Genomic DNA, 20,436 nt, shown 5'->3' on the forward strand with positions numbered 1-20,436 from the left:
CAGTTTGGGTCAGTTTGGGGTCAGTTTGGGTCAGTTTGGGGTGGTTTTGGGGTGGTTTTGGTGCCGAGGTGCCGCTGTTCCCTGTAGGATCTGGAGGAGGACGGACGGTCGGTTTGGGGTGGTTTGGGGTCAGTTTGGGTCAGTTTGGGTCAGTTTGGGTCAGTTTGGGGTCAGTTTGGGTCAGTTTGGGGTGGTTTTGGGGTGGTTTTGGTGCCGAGGTGCCGCTGTTCCCTGTAGGATCTGGAGGAGGACGGGCGGTCAGTTTGGGTCAGTTTGGGGTCAGTTTGGGGTGATTTGGGGTCAGTTTGGGGCGGTTTGGGGTGGTTTGGGGTGGTTTTGGTGCCGAGGTGCCGCTGTTCCCTGTAGGATCTGGAGGAGGACGGGCGGCACCGCTGGGCGCTGGCGCAGTTCTCGCGCCCCGCGTTCTGTGGGGTCTGCGAGGGGCTCCTGGTGGGGCTGCGGAAACAGGGCCTGAGGTGTTCCTGTGAGTGTGGGGTCGGGATCGGGGTCGGGATTGGGATCGGGATCGGGAATGGCTGCGGGAACAGGGCCTGAGGTGTTCCCGTGAGTGTGGGGTCGGGAATTCCATGGGGTCGGGATCGGGGTCGGGATCGGGAATGGCTGCGGGAACAGGGCCTGAGGTGTTCCCGTGAGTGTGGGGTCGGGATCGGGGTCGGGATTGGGATTGGGATTGGGATTGGGAATGGCTGCGGGAACAGGGCCTGAGGTGTTCCCGTGAGTGTGGGGTCGGGATCGGGATTGGGATCGGGATCGGGAATGGCTGCGGGAACAGGGCCTGAGGTGTTCCCGTGAGTGTGGGGTCGGGGTCGGGATCGGGATTGGGATTGGGATTGGGATTGGGATTGGGATTGGGATTGGGAATGGCTGCGGGAACAGGGCCTGAGGTGTTCCCGTGAGTGTGGGGTCGGGGTCAGGATTGGGATTGGGATTGGGATCGGGAATGGCTGCGGGAACAGGGCCTGAGGTGTTCCCGTGAGTGTGGGGTCGGGGTCGGGATTGGGATTGGGATTGGGATTGGGATTGGGATTGGGATTGGGAATGGCTGCGGGAACAGGGCCTGAGGTGTTCCCGTGAGTGTGGGGTCGGGGTCGGGATCGGGATTGGGATTGGGGTCGGGAATGGCTGTGGGAACAGGGCCTGAGGTGTTCCCGTGAGTGTGGGGTCGGGGTCGGGATCGGGATCGGGATTGGGATTGGGATCGGGAATGGCTGTGGGAACAGGGCCTGAGGTGTTCCCGTGAGTGTGGGGTCGGGGTCGGGATCGGGATCGGGATTGGGATTGGGATTGGGATTGGGATTGGGATCGGGATTGGGATCGGGAACAGGGCCTGAGGTGTTCCCGTGAGTGTGGGGTCGGGGTCGGGGTCGGGATCGGGATTGGGATTGGGATTGGGATCGGGATTGGGATCGGGAACAGGGCCTGAGGTGTTCCCGTGAGTGTGGGGTCGGGGTCGGGGTCGGGATTGGGATTGGGATCAGGAATGGCTGCGGGAACAGGGCCTGAGGTGTTCCTGTGAGTGTGGGGTCGGGATTGGGATTGGGATCGGGATTGGGATTGGGATCGGGAATGGCTGCGGGAACAGGGCCTGAGGTGTTCCCATGAGTGTGGGGTCGGGATCGGGGTCGGGATTGGGATTGGGATCGGGAATGGCTGTGGGAACAGGGCCTGAGGTGTTCCCGTGAGTGTGGGGTCGGGGTCGGGATCGGGATTGGGATTGGGGTCGGGAATGGCTGCGGGAACAGGGCCTGAGGTGTTCCCGTGAGTGTGGGGTCGGGGTCGGGATCGGGATTGGGATTGGGGTCGGGAATGGCTGTGGGAACAGTGCCACAGTGCCAGTGCCACCCTCTCAGTGTGCAGGGTGACACAGTGACAGTGACAGTGACAGTGACAGTGCCACCCTCTCAGTGCCACAGTGACAGTGGCAGTGCCACCCTCTCAGTGTGCAGGGTGACAGTGGCAGTGCCAGTGCCACCCTGTCAGTGACAGTGGCAGTGCCACCCTCTCAGTGTGCAGGGTGACACAGTGACAGTGACAGTGCCAGTGCCACAGGGACAGTGCCACAGTGGCAGTGCCACCCTCTCAGTGTGCAGGGTGACACAGTGACAGTGCCACAGTGGCAGTGCCACCCTCTCAGTGACAGTGCCACCCTCTCAGTGTGCAGGGTCACCGTCCACGAGCGCTGCTCCGGCCGGGCCCCCCCCGCCTGCATCAGCACCTACGCCAAGAACCGCCGGGAGGCGGCCGTGAGTGTCCGAGCGTCCGTCCCAGCGTCCGTCCCAGTGTCCGAGCGTCTGAGCGTCCGTCCCAGTGTCCGAGTGTCCGTCCCAGTGTCCCAGTGTCCGTCCCAGTGTCCATCCCAGCGTCCGTCCCAGCGTCCGTCCCAGTGTCCGAGTGTCCGTCCCAGTGTCCGAGCGTCCGTCCCAGTGTCCGAGTGTCCGTCCCAGTGTCCGAGCGTCCATCTGAGTGTCCATCCCAGTGTCCGAGCGTCCGTCCCAGTGTCCGAGCGTCCGTCCCAGTGTCCGAGTGTCCGTCCCAGTGTCCGAGCGTCCATCTGAGTGTCCATCCCAGTGTCCGAGCGTCCGTCCCAGTGTCCGAGCGTCCGTCCCAGTGTCCGAGTGTCCGTCCCAGTGTCCGAGCGTCCATCTGAGCGTCCGTCCCAGTGTCCGAGCGTCCGTCCCAGTGTCCGAGCATCCGTCCCAGCGTCCGTCCCAGTGTCCGAGTGTCCATCCCAGTGTCCATCCCAGTGTCCGAGTGTCCGTCCCAGTGTCCGTCCCAGTGTCCATCCCAGTGTCCATCCCAGTGTCCGAGTGTCCGTCCCAGTGTCCGTCCCAGTGTCCATCCCAGTGTCCATTCCATTGTCCGAGTGTCCGTCCCAGTGTCCGAGTGTCCATCCCAGTGTCCATCCCAGTGTCCGTCCCAGTGTCCGAGCGTCCGTCCCAGTGTCCGTTCCAGTGTCCGAGTGTCCGTCCCAGTGTCCGTCCCAGTGTCCATCCCGGTGTCCGAGCGTCCGTCCCAGTGTCCATCCCAGTGTCCAAGTGTCCGTCCGAGTGTCTGTCCCAGTGTCCGAGCGTCCGTCCCAGTGTCCGAGCATCCGTCCCAGCGTCCGTCCCAGTGTCCGAGTGTCCGTCCCAGTGTCCATCCCAGTGTCCGTCCCAGTGTCCATCCCAGTGTCCGAGTGTCCGTCCCAGTGTCCAAGCGTCCGTCCCAGTGTCTGTCCCAGTGTCCGAGTGTCCGTCCCAGTGTCCAAGCGTCCGTCCCAGTGTCCATCCCAGTGTCCATCCCGGTGTCCGAGCGTCCGTCCCAGTGTCCGAGTGTCCGTCCCAGTGTCCGAGCGTCCGTCCCAGTGTCCGTCCCAGTGTCCGAGTGTCCGTCCCAGTGTCCATCCCAGTGTCCGAGTGTCCATCCCAGTGTCCATCCCAGTGTCCATCCCAGTGTCCATCCCAGTGTCCACCTGAGTGTCCATCTGAGTGTCCATCCCAGTGTCCATCCCAGTGTCCATCCAAGTGTCCATCCGAGTGCCCATCTGTCCATCCGAGTATCCATCCGAGTGTCCATCTGTGTCCATCTGTCCATCTGAGTGCCCATCTGTGTGTCCATCCATCTGTCCATCTGTCCGTCCGTCTGTCCATCCGTCCATCCATCCGTCCGTCCATCTGTGTCCACCTGTGTCCACCTGTCTGTCCATCCGTCCATCCATCTGTCCATCCGTCCACCTGTCTGTCCCACATGGGGGGTGCCAGGGGTGGCCCAGAGGTGACAGAGGTGACCCAGGGGTGACCCAGGGGTGACCCAGGGGTGGCAGAGGTGGCCCAGGGGTGACCCAGGGGTGACCCAGGGGTGGCAGAGGTGACCCAGGGGTGACCCAGGGGTGACCCAGGGGTGGCCCAGAGGTGACCCAGGGGTGACCCAGGGGTGGCAGAGGTGACCCAGAGGTGACCCAGGGGTGACAGAGGTGACCCAGGGGTGACCCAGGGGTGGCCCAGAGGTGACCCAGGGGTGACCCAGGGGTGGCAGAGGTGACCCAGGGGTGGCCCAGGGGTGACCCAGGGGTGACAGAGGTGACCCAGGGGTGGCCCAGGGGTGACCCAGGGGTGGCAGAGGTGACCCAGGGGTGACCCAGGGGTGGCCCAGAGGTGACCCAGGGGTGACCCAGGGGTGGCAGAGGTGACCCAGGGGTGGCCCAGGGGTGACCCAGGGGTGGCAGAGGTGACCCAGGGGTGGCCCAGGGGTGACCCAGGGGTGACAGAGGTGTCCCCATGTCCCCGCAGGAGCAGTGCCACGTCTGGGTGCGCGGTGGCCGTGACGGTGCCAGGGGGTGCCAGGGGTGACCCAGGGGTGACCCAGGGGTGACCCAGGGGTGACAGAGGTGACCCAGAGGTGACCCAGGGGTGACCCAGGGGTGACCCAGAGGTGACCCAGAGGTGTCCCCATGTCCCCGCAGGAGCAGTGCCACGTCTGGGTGCGCGGTGGCCGTGACGGTGCCCGCTGCTGGCACTGCCAGCGCCGCGTCCGGAGCTTCCAGAGCCTGGCCGGGCTCAGCTGCGTCTGGTGCCACCGCACGGTGGGGACACCTCTGGGGACACCTCTGGGGACACCTCTGGGGACGCCAGGGGACACCAGGGGACACCAGGGGACACTGACACCTCCCACCGCTGGCCACAGAGCCACAAGGGGGGACGGCCCCAGCCCCAGGGTGGCCCTGTCCTTGTGGTGTCCCCAATAGCCAGGGTGTCCCCAATCCCTGTCCCTGTCCCCATCCCTGTGGTGTCCCCAATAGCCAGAGTGTCCCCAACCCCTGTCCCTGTCCCCGTCCCTGTGGTGTCCCCAATAGCCAGGGTGTCCCCAATCCCTGTTCCCAATCCCTGTCCCTGTGGTGTCCCCAGGTCCATGACTAGTGCCAGCCCCTGGTGCCCCTGTCCCCAATCCCAATCCCAATCCCTGTCCTCAATCCCTGTCCCCAATCCCTGTCCCTGTCCCCAATCCCTGTCCCCAATCCCTGTCCCTGTTCCCAATCCCTGTCCCTGTCCCCATCCCTGTCCCCAATCCCAATCCCTGTCCCCAATCCCTGTCCCCAATCCCTGTCCCCATCCCTGTCCCCAATCCCTGTCCCCATGGTGTCCCCAGGTCCATGACGAGTGCCAGCCCCTGCTGTCCCAATCCCTGTCCCCAATCCCAATCCCTGTCTCTGTTCCCATTCCCATTCCCTGTCCCCATCCCTGTCCCTGACCTCATCCCTGTCCCCATCCCTGTCCCCGTCCCCAATCCCTGTCCCCATCCCTGTCCCCATCCCTGTCCCCGTCCCCAATCCCTGTCCCCATCCCTGTCCCCATCCCTGTCCCCGTCCCCAATCCCTGTCCCCATCCCTGTCCCCATCCCTGTCCTCACGGTGTCTCCAGGTCCATGACGAGTGCCAGCCCCTGCTGTCCCAATCCCTGTCCCCAATCCCAATCCCTGTCCCTGTTCCCATTCCCATTCCCTGTCCCCATCCCTGTCCCTGACCTCATCCCTGTCCCCATCCCTGTCCCTGTCCCCAATCCCAATCCCAATCCCTGTCCCCCTGGTGCCCCCAGGTCCATGACGAGTGCCAGCCCCTGCTGTCCCTGTCCCCAATCCCTGTCCCCAATCCCAATCCCAATCCCAATCCCAATCCCTGTCCCCCTGGTGCCCCCAGGTCCATGACGAGTGCCAGCCCCTGCTGTCCCTGTCCCCAATCCCTGTCCCCAATCCCAATCCCAATCCCAATCCCAATCCCTGTCCCCGTGGTGCCCCCAGGTCCATGACGAGTGCCAGCCCCTGCTGTCCCTGTCCCCATCCCCAATCCCAATCCCAATCCCAATCCCAATCCCAATCCCGGTCCCCCTGGTGCCCCCAGGTCCATGACGAGTGCCAGCCCCTGCTGTCCCTGTCCCCAATCCCAATCCCAATCCCAATCCCAATCCCAATCCCAATCCCGGTCCCCCTGGTGCCCCCAGGTCCATGACGAGTGCCAGCCCCTGCTGTCCCCCGGCTGTGACTGCGGGGACCTGCGGGACCATGTCCTGCCCCCGGCCTGCATCTGCCCCGTGCTGCTGGTCAGGGGAGCCGGGGGGGTCCTGGAGGGGTCTCGGGGGGTCCCGAGGGGGGTCCTGGGGCTCTTCTGAGGGGTCCTGGGTGGGTCCTGGGGATCCTGGGGGGTGCTGGGGGGTCCTAAGGGGTTCTTGGGGGGGTTCTGGGAGGCTCTGGGAGAGTCCCAGGGGGTTCTTGGGGGTCTCAAGGGGTTCTTGGGGGTGTTCTGGGGGGTCTGGAGGGGTCTCAGGGGGTCCTGGGTGGTCCTAAGGGGTTCTGTGGGATTCCCGGGGGGGTCCTGGGGGGGGGGGGGAGTTCTGGGGGGTTCCAGGAGGTCCTGGGGAATCTTGGGGGGCCTTGGAGAGGTGAAAGGGGGGGTTCTTGGGGGTCTTGGGGGTTCTTAGAGGGTCCCGGGGGTGTCCTGGGGGTTCTTGGGAGGTCCTGGGGCGGTTCTGGGGGGTCCTAAGGGGTTCTCGGGGTCTTGGGGGTTCTTAGAGAGTCCCGGGGGGGGTCTCAGGAGGTCCTGAGGGGTCTTGGGGAGGTTCTGAGGGGTCCTAAGGGGTTCTTGGGGGGCTCCGGGGCGTCCTGGAAGGGTTAAAGGGAGAATCTTGGGGGGGCTCCCAGGAGGGTCCTGGCGGTTCTCGGGGGTCCCGGGGGTGTCCTGGGGGATCCCGGGTGTCCCCGGAGGTGTCCCCCAGTCCCCGCTGACCCGAGGGGGGGTCCCGGGGGTGGCAGGAGCGCCAGGACAGCCCGAGGGACAGCGAGGGGACACCGGAGACACCCCCGGCCTTCGCCACCCCCGAGGGACAGGCGCTGCGGGTCAGCGCCCCCCCCCCCCCCGAAACGGGCCCCTCCGTGTCCCCCGGTGTCACCCCGTGGCCCCGTGGCCCCCCCCGTGTCCCCCGGTGTCACCTCCCTGTCCCCCCGGTGTCCCCCGGTGTCACCTCACTGTCCCCGTGTGTCCCCCGGTGTCACCTCCCTGTCCCCCCGGTGTCCCCCGGTGTCACCTCCCTGTCCCCCCGGTGTCCCCCGGTGTCACCTCACTGTCCCCGTGTGTCCCCCGGTGTCACCTCCCTGTCCCCCCGTGTCCCCCCGTGTCCCCCGGTGTCCCCTCCCTGTCCCCCCGGTGTCCCCCGGTGTCCCCCGGTGTCACCTCCCTGTCCCCCCTTGTCCCCCCGGTGTCACCTCCCTGTCCCCGTGTCCCCCCGGTGTCCCCCGGTGTCACCTCACTGTCCCCCCTTGTCCCCTCGGTGTCCCCCGGTGTCACCCCCGTGTCCCCCCGTGTCCCCTCACCCCGTGTCCCCTCCGTGTCCCCGCCGTGTCCTCCCTGTCCCCGTGTCCCCTCCCATGTCCCCCCATGTCCCCCCACATCCCCCCGTGTCCCCTCATGCCCCCCCGTGTCCCCTCGCCCCGTGTCCCCCCTGGTGTCCCCCCGTGTCCCCTCATGCCCCCCCGTGTCCCCCCGGTGTCCCCCCGGTGTCCCCTCGCCCCGTGTCCCCCCCGTGTCCCACCCGTGTCACCCCCCGATGTCCCCCGGTGTCCCCTCACGTCCCCCCCGGTGTCCCCTCACCCCGTGTCCCCTCATGTCCCCCCATGTCCCCCGCGTGTCCCCTCGCCCCGTGTCCCCCCCGTGTCCCCCCCGTGTACCCCCCGTGTCGCCCCCCTCACATCCCCCGGTGTCCCCCCATGTCCCCCCCATGTCCCCTCACCCCGTGTCCCCTCCGTGTCCCCCCCGTGTCCTCCCTGTCCCCATGTCCCCCCATGTCCCCCCATGTCCCCCCATGTCCCCCCATGTCCCCCCATGTCCTCCCATGTCCCCTCATGTCCCCCCATGTCCCCACTTGTCCCCCCCGGTGTCCCCTCGCCCTGCGTCCCCCCCGTGTCCCCCCCGTGTCCCCCCCATGTCCCCTCACCCCGTGTCCCTCCCGGTGTCCCCCGGTGTCCCCTCACGTCCCCCGCGTGTCCCCTCACCCCGTGTACCCCCCGTGTCCCCCCCGTGTTGCCCCCCTCACGTCCCCCGGTGTCCCCCGGTGTCCTCCCCCGGTGTCCCCTCACCCCGTCTCCCCCCCGTGTCGCCCCCCGATGTCCCCCGGTGTCCCCCCATGTCCCCCCCGTGTCCCCTCACCCCGTGTCCCCCCCGTGTCCCCTCACGTCCCCCCGGTGTCCCCTCACCCCATCTCCCCCCGTGTCCCCCCCGTGTCACCCCCCATGTCCCCCGGTGTCCCCTCACGTCCCCCCGTGTCCCCTCACCCCGTGTCCCCCCCGTGTCACCCCCAGATGTCCCCCCGCTGTCCCCCCCATGTCCCCCCCGTGTCACCCCCCGATGTCCCCCTGTGTCCCCCCATGACCCCCCCGTGTCCCCCGGTGTCCCCCCGTGTCCCCTCCCTGTCCCCGATGTCCCCCCGTGTCCCCTCACGTCCCCCCCGTGTCCCCTCACCCTGTGTCCCCCCTGGTGTCCCCCCGTGTCCCCTCATGCCCCCCCGTGTCCCCCCGGTGTCCCCCCGGTGTCCCCTCGCCCCGTGTCCCCCCCGTGTCCCACCCGTGTCACCCCCCGATGTCCCCCCGTGTCCCCTCACGTCCCCCCCGTGTCCCCTCACCCCGTGTCCCCTCATGTCCCCCCATGTCCCCCGCGTGTCCCCTCGCCCCATGTACCCCCCGTGTCCCCCCCGTGTTGCCCCCCTCACGTCCCCCGGTGTCCCCCCATGTCCCCCCCATGCCCCCTCACCCCGTCTCCCCCCATGTCCCCCTCGTGTCGCCCCCCGATGTCCCCCGGTGTCCCCCCATGTCCCCACTTGTCCCCTCACCCCGTGTCCCCCCCGTGTCCCCCCCGTGTCCCCTCACGTCCCCCCAGTGTCCCCTCACCCCATCTCCCCCCGTGTCCCCCCCGTGTCACCCCCCATGTCCCCCGGTGTCCCCTCACGTCCCCCCGTGTCCCCTCACCCCGTGTCCCCCCCGTGTCACCCCCAGATGTCCCTCCGCTGTCCCCCCCATGTCCCCCCCGTGTCCCCCCCGTGTCCCCCCCGTGTCACCCCCAGATGTCTCCCTGTGTCCCCCCATGTCCCCCCGATGTCCCCCGGTGTCCCCCCAGTGTCCCCTCACCCCATGTCCCCCCCGTGTCGCCCCCCATGTCCCCCCGTGTCCCCTCACCCCGTGTCCCCCCCGTGTCCCCCCATGTCCCCCCGTGTCCCCTCACCTCATGTCCCCCCCATGTCCCCCCGATGTCCCCCGGTGTCCCCCCAGTGTCCCCTCACCCCGTGTCCCCCCCGTGTCCCCCCGATGTCCCCCGGTGTCCCCCCAGTGTCCCCTCACCCCGTGTCCCCCCCGTGTCCCCCCCAGGTGACCCCGCTGCCCAACACCCACCCCCTGCTCGTGTTCGTCAACCCCAAGAGCGGCGGGAAACAGGGAGAGAGGTTTGGGATGATGGGGGTCGGGATCGGGGTCGGGATCGGGGTCGGGATCGGGGTCGGGATCGGGATGGGAGTCGGGATGGGAATCGGGGTGGGGATTGGGGTTGGGATGGGGATGGGGATTGGGATCAGGATTGGGATTGGGATGGGGATTGGGGTCGGGATTGGGATGGGGATGGGGGTCGGGATCAGGATCGGGGTGGGGATCAGGGTCAGGGTTGGGGTTGGGATCAGGATCAGGGTCAGGAACGGGATGGGGATGGGGATGGGGATCGGGGTCGGGATGGGGATCGGGGTCAGGGTCGGGGTCAGGAACAGGATCGGGGTCGGGATTGGGATGGGGATGGGGATCGGGGTCGGGATCGGGATGGGGATGGGGATCGGGATGGGGATCGGAATCGGGGTCGGGATGGGGGTCGGGGTCAGGGTCGGGAATGGGATGGGGGTGGGGATGGGAATCGGGATTGGGATCGGGATCGGTATGGGGATGGGGATCGGGGTCGGGGTCGGGAACGGGATGGGGATCGGGAATGGGATGAGGATGGGGATCGGGGTTGGCATCGGGGTTGGGACAGAGATGGGATGGGGTGGGATTGAATGGGGACAAGGATTGGGATCGGGGTAGGGATGGGACAAGGACAGGATCGGGATCGGGATTGGGATGGGGATCAGGATTGGGATCGGGGATTGGGATGGGGACGGGGACGGGGACAGGGATGGGATGGGGATGGGGATCGAGATCGGGATCGGGATTGGGATTGGGATTGGGATGGGGACGGGATGGGGACAGGGACAGGGACGGGATGGGATGGGGATGGAGATTGGATTGGGATCAGGAACAGGGACAGGGACGGGATGGGGTGGGATTGAATGGAGACAAGGATTGGGATCGGGATCGGGATGGGCACAGGGATTGGGATCAGGGTCAGGATTGGGACAGGAACGGAGACAGGGCTGGGATGGGGTGGGGACAGGGATTGGGGTTGGGACAGGGACGGGATGGGGTGGGATTGAATGGGAACAAGGATCGGGATGGGGATGGGGATGGGGATGGGGACGGGATGGGGACGGGGACAGGATGGGGTGGGATTGAATGGGAACAAGGATTGGGGTCGGGATCAGGATCAGGACAGGGACAGGGATGGGATGGGGATGGGGACAGGATGGGGTGGGATTGAATGGGAACAAGGATTGGGATCGGGATCAGGATTGGGATGGGCACAGGGATTGGGATTGGGATCGGGGTCAGGATTGGGACAGGAATGGAGATGGGGCTGGGATGGGGTGGGGACAGGGATTGGGGTTGGGACAGGGACGGGATGGGGTGGGATTGAATGGGAACAAGGATCGGGATGGGGATGGGGATGGAGACAGGGACGGGATGGGGACGGGGACAGGATGGGGTGGGATTGAACGGGAACGAGGATTGGGATTGGGATCAGGATCGGGAGCAGGGACAGGGACGGGATGGGGTGGGATTGAATGGGGACAAGGATCGTGATCGGGATCAGGATTGGAATTGGGAGCGGGATCAGGGACGGGATTGGGATCGGAATTGGGATGGGATGGGACAAAGATGGGGTGGGAGGGGATTGGGATGGAAACAGGGATGGGATGGGACCGATGGGATGGGATCAGGATCGGGGTCGGGACTGGGAACAGGGACAGCGACAGGATGGGATTGGGGTTGGAATGGGACGGGAACAGGGACACGGTGGTGACCAGGACACGGCCACACCCCATTTCCTTGTGGTGGGGAGGGGGCGGCCACTGACCCCCCCAAACCCCCAGATCCCAAATCCCTTTTTTTCCCCCCGTTTTTCCCCCATTTTCCCCCCATTTCCCCCCATTTTTCCCAGGGTTCTCCGCAAGTTCCAGTTCCTGCTGAACCCCCGCCAGGTTTACAACCTGCAGGAGGGGGGTCCCATGCGGGGGTGAGGGGGGGTCCCCGATATTCCCGGGGGGGGTCCCTGATATTCCCGAGGTGACCCCCAACCCCTTTTTTTTTCCCCCCCCCTCCCCCAGCCTCAATTTTTTCCGGGAAGTTCCCAATTTTCGGGTCCTGGTGTGCGGCGGGGACGGCACCGTGGGCTGGGTGCTGGATGCCATCGGTGGGTGCTGGCCCCCCAAAAAATCCCCCTTAATCCAACCCCAAAATCCGCCCCCAAAAAACCCCAAATTCCCTCCAAAATCCCCCCAAAAATCCGCAAAAAATCCTCCCCAAAAAATCTCCCAAATTCCCCCCCAAAAATCCTCCCAAAAAATCGCCCAAATCCCTCAAATTTCCCTCAAAAAATGCCCCCTAAAAAGCCCCCAAATTACCCAAAAAATCCCAAGTCCCCCCCTAAAAATCCCTCAGTGAAACCCCCCAAAAATCCCCCCAATTCCCCTCCAAAATTTCCCCCCAAAATCCCTCAAATTTCCCGAAAAAAAACCCTGAAAAAATATTTTAAAAATCCCTCAAATCCCCCCCCCAAAATCCCCCAAATTTCCAGAAAAATCCCACCCAAAAATCCCCAAAATTCCCATTTTTCCACAGATAAATCCAACCTTCCCCAGCGCCCTTCAGGACACCCCAGGACCCCCCAAAATCCCCCAAACCCCATCAAAACCCCCCCCGGACAGTCCTTCACTTCCCCTTTACCCCCCCCGACCCCCAGACCCCCCCAAAATCCCCCAAAATCCCCCAAATTCCCGTTTTTCCACAGATAAATCCAAGCTCCCGCAGCGCCCCCCCGTGGCCGTGCTGCCGCTGGGCACCGGCAACGACCTGGCCCGGAGCCTGCGCTGGGGGGGCGGTGAGCGGGGACAGACTGGGACAAACTGGGGAGAAACTGGGCATAAACTGGGGATAAACTGGGGATAAAGTGGGGATAAAGTGGGGATAAACTGGGGACAGACTGGGCATAAACTGGGGATAGACTGGGGACAGACTGGGGATAAAGTGGGGATAAACGGGGGACAGACTGGGGATAAACTGGGGACGGACTGGGGATAAACTGGGGATAGACTGGGGACAAACTGGGGATAAACGGGGGACAGACTGGGGATAAACTGGGGATAAACGGGGGACAGACTGGGGATAAACTGGGGATAGACTGGGGATAAACGGGGGACAGACTGGGGATAAACTGGGGATAGACTGGGGACAAACTGGGGATAAAGTGGGGATAAACTGGGGACAGACTGGGGACAGACTGGGGACAAACTGGGGACAGACTGAGGGTAAACTGGGGATAAACGGGGGACAGACTGGGGATAAACTGGGGACGGACTGGGGACAGACTGGGGATAAACGGGGGACAGACTGGGGATAAACTGGGGATAAAGTGGGGATAAACTGGGGACAGACTGGGGACAGACTGGGGACAGACTGGGCATAAACTGGGGATAGACTGGGCATAAACTGGGGATAAACTGGGGATGAACTGGGGATAGACCGGGGATAAACTGGGGACAGACTGGGGATAGACTGGGGATGAACTGGGGATAGACTGGGGATAAACTGGGGACAGACTGGGGATAGACTGGGGATGAACTGGGGATAGACTGGGGACAAACTGGGGATAAAGTGGGGATAAACTGGGGACAGACTGGGGACAGACTGGGGACAAACTGGGGACAGACTGGGCATAAACTGGGGATAGACTGGGCATAAACTGGGGATAAACTGGGGACAGACTGGGAACAGACTGGGGAGAAATTGGGGACAGACTGGGGATAAACTGGGGATAGACTGGGGATAAACTGGGGACAAACTGGGGACAGACTGGGGACGGACTGGGGATAAACTGGGGATAAACTGGGGACAGACTGGGGAGAAACTGGGGACAGACTGGGGATAAACTGGGGACAAACTGGGGACAGACTGGGGATAGACTGGGGATAAACTGGGGATAAACTGGGGACAGACTGGGGACGGACTGGGGATAAAGTGGGGATAAACTGGGGACAAACTGGGGACAGACGGCATAAACTGGGGACAGACTGGGAACAGACTGAGGATAAACTGGGGACAAACTGGGGACAGACTGGGGAGAAATTGGGGACAGACTGGGGACAGACTGGGGATAAACGGGGGACAGACTGGGGACAAACTGGGGATAAACGGGGGACAGACTGGGACAAACTGGGGACAAACTGGGGATAAACGGGGGACAGACTGGGGATAAACTGGGGACGGACTGGGGATAAACTGGGGATAGACTGGGGACAAACTGGGGATAAACGGGGGACAGACTGGGGATAAACTGGGGATAGACTGGGGACAAACTGGGGATAAAGTGGGGATAAACTGGGGACAGACTGGGGATAAACGGGGGACAGACTGGGGATAAACTGGGGATAAACGGGGGACAGACTGGGGATAAACTGGGGATAGACTGGGGACAAACTGGGGATAAAGTGGGGATAAACTGGGGACAGACTGGGGACAGACTGGGGACAAACTGGGGACAGACTGAGGGTAAACTGGGGATAAACGGGGGACAGACTGGGGATAAACTGGGGACGGACTGGGGACAGACTGGGGATAAACGGGGGACAGACTGGGGATAAACTGGGGATAAAGTGGGGATAAACTGGGGACAGACTGGGGACAGACTGGGGACAGACTGGGCATAAACTGGGGATAGACTGGGCATAAACTGGGGATAAACTGGGGATGAACTGGGGATAGACTGGGGATAAACTGGGGACAGACTGGGGATAGACTGGGGATGAACTGGGGATAGACTGGGGACAAACTGGGGATAAAGTGGGGATAAACTGGGGACAGACTGGGGACAGACTGGGGACAAACTGGGGACAGACTGGGCATAAACTGGGGATAGACTGGGCATAAACTGGGGATAAACTGGGGACAGACTGGGAACAGACTGGGGAGAAATTGGGGACAGACTGGGGATAAACTGGGGATAGACTGGGGATAAACTGGGGACAAACTGGGGACAGACTGGGGACGGACTGGGGATAAACTGGGGATAAACTGGGGACAGACTGGGGAGAAACTGGGGACAGACTGGGGATAAACTGGGGACAAACTGGGGACAGACTGGGGATAGACTGGGGATAAACTGGGGATAAACTGGGGACAGACTGGGGACGGACTGGGGATAAAGTGGGGATAAACTGGGGACAAACTGGGGACAGACGGCATAAACTGGGGACAGACTGGGAACAGACTGAGGATAAACTGGGGACAAACTGGGGACAGACTGGGGAGAAATTGGGGACAGACTGGGGACAGACTGGGGATAAACGGGGGACAGACTGGGGACAAACTGGGGATAAACGGGGGACAGACTGGGACAAACTGGGGACAAACTGGGGATAAACGGGGGACAGACTAGGGATAAACTGGGGACGGACTGGGGATAAACTGGGGATAGACTGGGGACAAACTGGGGATAAACGGGGGACAGACTGGGGATAAACTGGGGATAGACTGGGGACAAACTGGGGATAAAGTGGGGATAAACTGGGGACAGACTGGGGATAAACGGGGGACAGACTGGGGATAAACTGGGGATAAACGGGGGACAGACTGGGGATAAACTGGGGATAGACTGGGGACAAACTGGGGATAAAGTGGGGATAAACTGGGGACAGACTGGGGACAGACTGGGGACAAACTGGGGACAGACTGAGGGTAAACTGGGGATAAACGGGGGACAGACTGGGGATAAACTGGGGACGGACTGGGGACAGACTGGGGATAAACGGGGGACAGACTGGGGATAAACTGGGGATAAAGTGGGGATAAACTGGGGACAGACTGGGGACAGACTGGGGACAGACTGGGCATAAACTGGGGATAGACTGGGCATAAACTGGGGATAGACTGGGGATGAACTGGGGATAGACTGGGGATAAACTGGGGACAGACTGGGGATAGACTGGGGATGAACTGGGGATAGACTGGGGACAAACTGGGGATAAAGTGGGGATAAACTGGGGACAGACTGGGGACAGACTGGGGACAAACTGGGGACAGACTGGGCATAAACTGGGGATAGACTGGGCATAAACTGGGGATAAACTGGGGACAGACTGGGAACAGACTGGGGAGAAATTGGGGACAGACTGGGGATAAACTGGGGATAGACTGGGGATAAACTGGGGACAAACTGGGGACAGACTGGGGACGGACTGGGGATAAACTGGGGACAGACTGGGGAGAGACTGGGGATAAAGTGGGGATGAACTACGGCGGGGAGGAGCTGTGGGGTCAATTTGGGGATTTTTGGGGTCAATTTGGGGATTTTTGGGGTCAATTTGGGGACTTTTTGGGGTCAATTTGGGGATTTTTGGGGTCCAGGCTACAGCGGGAAGGATTTTGGGGTCAATTTGGGGATTTTTGGGATCCAGGCCACACCAGGGAAGATTTTGGGGTCAATTTGGGGATTTTTGGGGTCCAGGCTATGCCAGGGAGGAGCTGTGGGGTCAATTTGGGGACTTTTTGGGGTCAATTTGGGGATTTTTGGGGTCAATTTGGGGACTTTTTGGGGTCCAGGCTACAGCGGGGAGGATTTTGGGGTCAATTTGGGGATTTTTTGGGGTCAATTTGGGGACTTTTTGGGGTCCAGGCTACAGCGGGGAGGATTTTGGGGTCAATTTGGGGATTTTTGGGGTCAATTTGGGGATTTTTGGGGTCAATTTGGGGACTTTTTGGGCTCCAGGCTACAGCGGGGAGGATTTTGGGGTCAATTTGGGGACTTTTTGGGGTCAATTTGGGGACTTTTTGGGGTCAATTTGGGGATTTTTTGGGGTCAATTTGGGGACTTTTTGGGGTCAATTTGGGGGCTTTTTGGGGTCAATTTGGGGACTTTTGGGGGTCAATTTGGGGATTTTTTGGGGTCAATTTGGGGACTTTTTGGGGTCAATTTGGGGACTTTTGGGGTCAATTTGGGGATTTTTGGGGTCAATTTGGGGACTTTTGGGGGTCAATTTGGGGATTTTTTGGGGTCAATTTGGGGACTTTTGGGGTCAATTTGGGGACTTTTTGGGGTCAATTTGGGGACTTTTTGGGGTCAGTTTGGGGACTTTTTGGGCTCCAGGCCACACCAGGGAGGATTTTGGGGTCAATTTGGGGATTTTTGGGGTCCAGGCTACAGCGGGGAGGATTTTGGGGTCAATTTGGGGACTTTTTGGGGTCAATTTGGGGACTTTTTGAGGTCAATTTGGGGACTTTTGGGGTCAATTTGGGGACTTTTTGGGCTCCAGGCTACAGCGGGGAGGATTTTGGGGTCAATTTGGGGATTTTTGGGGTCCAGGCCACACCAGGGAGGATTTTGGGGTCAATTTGGGGATTTTTGGGGTCCAGGCTACACCGGGGTGGATTTTGGGGTCAATTTGGGGACTTTTTGGGGTCAATTTGGGGATTTTTGGGGTCAATTTGGGGACTTTTTGGGCTCCAGGCTACAGCGGGGAGGATTTTGGGGTCAATTTGGGGATTTTTTGGGGTCAATTTGGGGACTTTTTGGGGTCAATTTGGGGACTTTTTGGGTCAATTTGGGGACTTTTTGGGGTCAATTTGGGGACTTTTTGGGGTCAGTTTGGGGACTTTTTGGGCTCCAGGCTACACCAGGGAGGATTTTGGGGTCAATTTGGGGACTTTTTGGGGTCAATTTGGGGGCTTTTTGGGGTCAATTTGGGGGCTTTTTGGGGTCAATTTGGGGATTTTTGGGGTCAATTTGGGGACTTTTTGGGGTCAATTTGGGGACTTTTTGGGGTCAATTTGGGGACTTTTGGGGTCAATTTGGGGACTTTTTGGGCTCCAGGCTACAGCGGGGAGGATTTTGGGGTCAATTTGGGGATTTTTGGGGTCCAGGCCACACCGGGGAGGATTTTGGGGTCAATTTGGGGATTTTTGGGGTCCAGGCTACAGCGGGGAGGATTTTGGGGTCAATTTGGGGACTTTTTGGGGTCAATTTGGGGATTTTTGGGGTCAATTTGGGGCTTTTTGGGGTCAATTTGGGGATTTTTGGGGTCCAGGCTACAGCGGGGAGGATTTTGGGGTCAATTTGGGGACTTTTTGGAGTCAATTTGGGGATTTTTGGGGTCAATTTGGGGATTTTTTGGGGTCAATTTGGGGATTTTTGGGGTCAATTTGGGGATTTTTGGGCTCCAGGCTACGGCGGGGAGGATTTTGGGGTCAATTTGGGGACTTTTTGGGGTCCAGGCTCCAGCGGGGAGGATTTTGGGGTCAATTTGGGGGCTTTTTGGGGTCAATTTGGGGGCTTTTTGGGTCAATTTGGGGATTTTTGGGGTCAATTTGGGGACTTTTTGGGGTCAATTTGGGGATTTTTGGGGTCAATTTGGGGACTTTTGGGGTCAATTTGGGGATTTTTGGGGTCAATTTGGGGACTTTTTGGGGTCAATTTGGGGGCTTTTTGGGGTCAATTTGGGGACTTTTTGGGGTCAATTTGGGGATTTTTGGGGTCAATTTGGGGACTTTTTGGGCTCCAGGCTACGGCGGGGAGGATTTTGGGGTCAATTTGGGGACTTTTTAGGGTCAATTTGGGGATTTTTGCGGTCCAGGCTACGCCGGGGAGGAGCTGTGAGGTCAATTTGGAGACTTTTTGGGGTCAATTTGGGGATTTTTTGGGGTCAATTTGGGGATTTTTGGGGTCAATTTGGGGATTTTTGGGGTCCAGGCTACAGCGGGGAGGATTTTGGGGTCAATTTGGGGATTTTTGGGGTCAATTTGGGGATTTTTGGGGTCCAGGCTACACCGGGGTGGATTTTGGGGTCAATTTGGGGACTTTTTGGGGTCAATTTGGGGATTTTTGGGGTCAATTTGGGGACTTTTTGGGCTCCAGGCTACAGCGGGGAGGATTTTGGGGTCAATTTGGGGACTTTTTGGGGTCAATTTGGGGGCTTTTTGGGGTCAATTTGGGGATTTTTGGGGTCAATTTGGGGATTTTTGGGGTCCAGGCTACACCGGGGTGGATTTTGGGGTCAATTTGGGGATTTTTGGGGTCAATTTGGGGATTTTTGGGCTCCAGGCTACAGCGGGGAGGATTTTGGGGTCAATTTGGGGATTTTTGGGGTCCAGGCCACACCGGGGAGGATTTTGGGGTCAATTTGAGGACTTTTTGGGGTCCAGGCTATGCCAGGGAGGAGCTGTGGGGTCAATTTGGGGATTTTTGGGGTCAATTTGGGGATTTTTGGGGTCAATTTGGGGACTTTTTGGGCTCCAGGCTACGGCGGGGAGGATTTTGGGGTCAATTTGGGGATTTTTGCGGTCCAGGCTACGCCGGGGAGGAGCTGTGAGGTCAATTTGGAGACTTTTTGGGGTCAATTTGGGGATTTTTTGGGGTCAATTTGGGGACTTTTTGGGGTCAATTTGGGGACTTTTTGGGGTCAATTTGGGGATTTTTGGGGTCCAGGCCACACCGGGGAGGATTTTGGGGTCAATTTGGGGATTTTTGGGGTCAATTTGGGGATTTTTGGGCTCCAGGCTACAGCGGGGAGGATTTTGGGGTCAATTTGGGGACTTTTTGGGGTCAATTTGGGGGCTTTTTGGGGTCAATTTGGGGACTTTTGGGGTCAATTTGGGGATTTTTGGGGTCAATTTGGGGATTTTTTGGGGTCAATTTGGGGATTTTTGGGCTCCAGGCCACACCGGGGAGGATTTTGGGGTCAATTTGGGGATTTTTGGGGTCAATTTGGGGATTTTTGGGCTCCAGGCCACACCAGGGAGGATTTTGGGGTCAATTTGGGGACTTTTGGGGGTCCAGGCTACGGCAGGGAGGATTTTGGGGTCAATTTGGGGATTTTCGGGGTCCAGGCCACACCAGGGAGGATTTTGGGGTCAATTTGGGGACTTTTGGGGGTCCAGGCTACACCAGGGAGGATTTTGGGGTCAATTTGGGGACTTTCTGGGGTCAGTTTGGGGACTTTTTGGGGTCAATTTGGGGGCTTTTTGGGGTCAATTTGGGGACTTTTGGGGTCAATTTGGGGATTTTTGGGGTCAATTTGGGGATTTTTGGGGTCAATTTGGGGATTTTTGGGGTCAATTTGGGGATTTTTGGGCTCCAGGCTACGGCGGGGAGGAGCTGGGGAAGGTGCTGCGGGCGCTGGAGGGTGGCACCGTGGTCAGCATGGACAGGTGGGCGCTGCAGGTGACCCCGCAGGACCCGGCGGCCGCGGGCGACCCGGTGCCCTACGGGATCATCAATAATTATTTCTCGGTCGGGGTGGTGAGTGTTCAAAGAAAAAATTTAAAAAAAAAAAAAAAATCTCCCCCAAATTCCCTCGGGGAAAAAAATGAGAGATTCTGGGGAAAAAAAATCTGCTCTGGAAATCCGTGAATTCGGAGAAAAAAATCCGCTGTGAAAATCTGTGAATTCTCAGAAAAATCGGCAAATTCCCCCAAAAAATCTGCCCTGAAAATCCCCAAATTCCCAGAAAAATCTGCCCTGAAAATCTGCAAATTCTCTGAAAAATCTGCCGTGAAAATCTGCAAATTCCCCCAAAAAATCCGCCCTGAAAATCTGCAAATTCTCTGAAAAATCTGCCCTGAAAATCCGCGAATTCCTCGAATAAATCTGCCCCCAAAAATCCCCAAATTCCCAGAAAAATCTGCCTTGAAAATCTGCAAATTCTCTGAAAAATCTGCCCTGAAAATCTGCAAATTCTCTGAAAAAATCCGCCCTGAAAATCCCCAAATTCCCCCAAAAAATCCGCCCTGAAAATCTGCAAATTCTCTGAAAAAATCTGCCCCCAAAAATCCCCCAATTCCCCGAAAAATCTGCCCTGAAAATCCCCAAATTCCCAGAAAAATCTGCCCCCAAAAATCTGCAAATTCTCAGAAAAATCTGCCCTGAAAATCTGCGAATTCCTCGAATAAATCTGCCTTGAAAATCTGCAAATTCCCAGAAAAATCTGCCCTGAAAATCTGCAAATTCCCAGAAACATCCGCCCTGAAAATCTGCAAATTCTCTGAAAAATCCGCCCT

The 20,436-nt window shown here is 60.1% G+C and overlaps 1 protein-coding gene across 6 annotated transcripts in view; it reads left to right on the plus strand.

The window, feature by feature from the left end:
• DGKA (diacylglycerol kinase alpha) overlaps nucleotides 1–20,436 on the plus strand; it is a 40,526-nt gene that overhangs the window by 8,548 nt on the left and 11,542 nt on the right. For 3 of the 6 annotated variants that reach the window (XM_068998814.1, XM_068998812.1, XM_068998813.1), the window contains exons 6-15: nucleotides 367–484; nucleotides 2,176–2,264; nucleotides 4,463–4,582; nucleotides 5,994–6,092; nucleotides 6,802–6,885; nucleotides 9,403–9,476; nucleotides 11,333–11,407; nucleotides 11,499–11,584; nucleotides 12,182–12,271; nucleotides 19,518–19,678. In XM_068998814.1, coding sequence (XP_068854915.1) covers nucleotides 367–484; nucleotides 2,176–2,264; nucleotides 4,463–4,582; nucleotides 5,994–6,092; nucleotides 6,802–6,885; nucleotides 9,403–9,476; nucleotides 11,333–11,407; nucleotides 11,499–11,584; nucleotides 12,182–12,271; nucleotides 19,518–19,678 — 996 coding nt within the window. The remainder of the gene's footprint in view (nucleotides 1–366; nucleotides 485–2,175; nucleotides 2,265–4,462; nucleotides 4,583–5,993; nucleotides 6,093–6,801; nucleotides 6,886–9,402; nucleotides 9,477–11,332; nucleotides 11,408–11,498; nucleotides 11,585–12,181; nucleotides 12,272–19,517; nucleotides 19,679–20,436) is intronic. The other 3 variants (XM_068998809.1, XM_068998810.1, XM_068998811.1) reach the window with 3 other exon arrangements.

This window comes from Aphelocoma coerulescens, unplaced genomic scaffold, assembly GCF_041296385.1.
Source record: "Aphelocoma coerulescens isolate FSJ_1873_10779 unplaced genomic scaffold, UR_Acoe_1.0 HiC_scaffold_175, whole genome shotgun sequence".
In the NCBI taxonomy this organism is placed as follows: domain Eukaryota; kingdom Metazoa; phylum Chordata; class Aves; order Passeriformes; family Corvidae; genus Aphelocoma; species Aphelocoma coerulescens.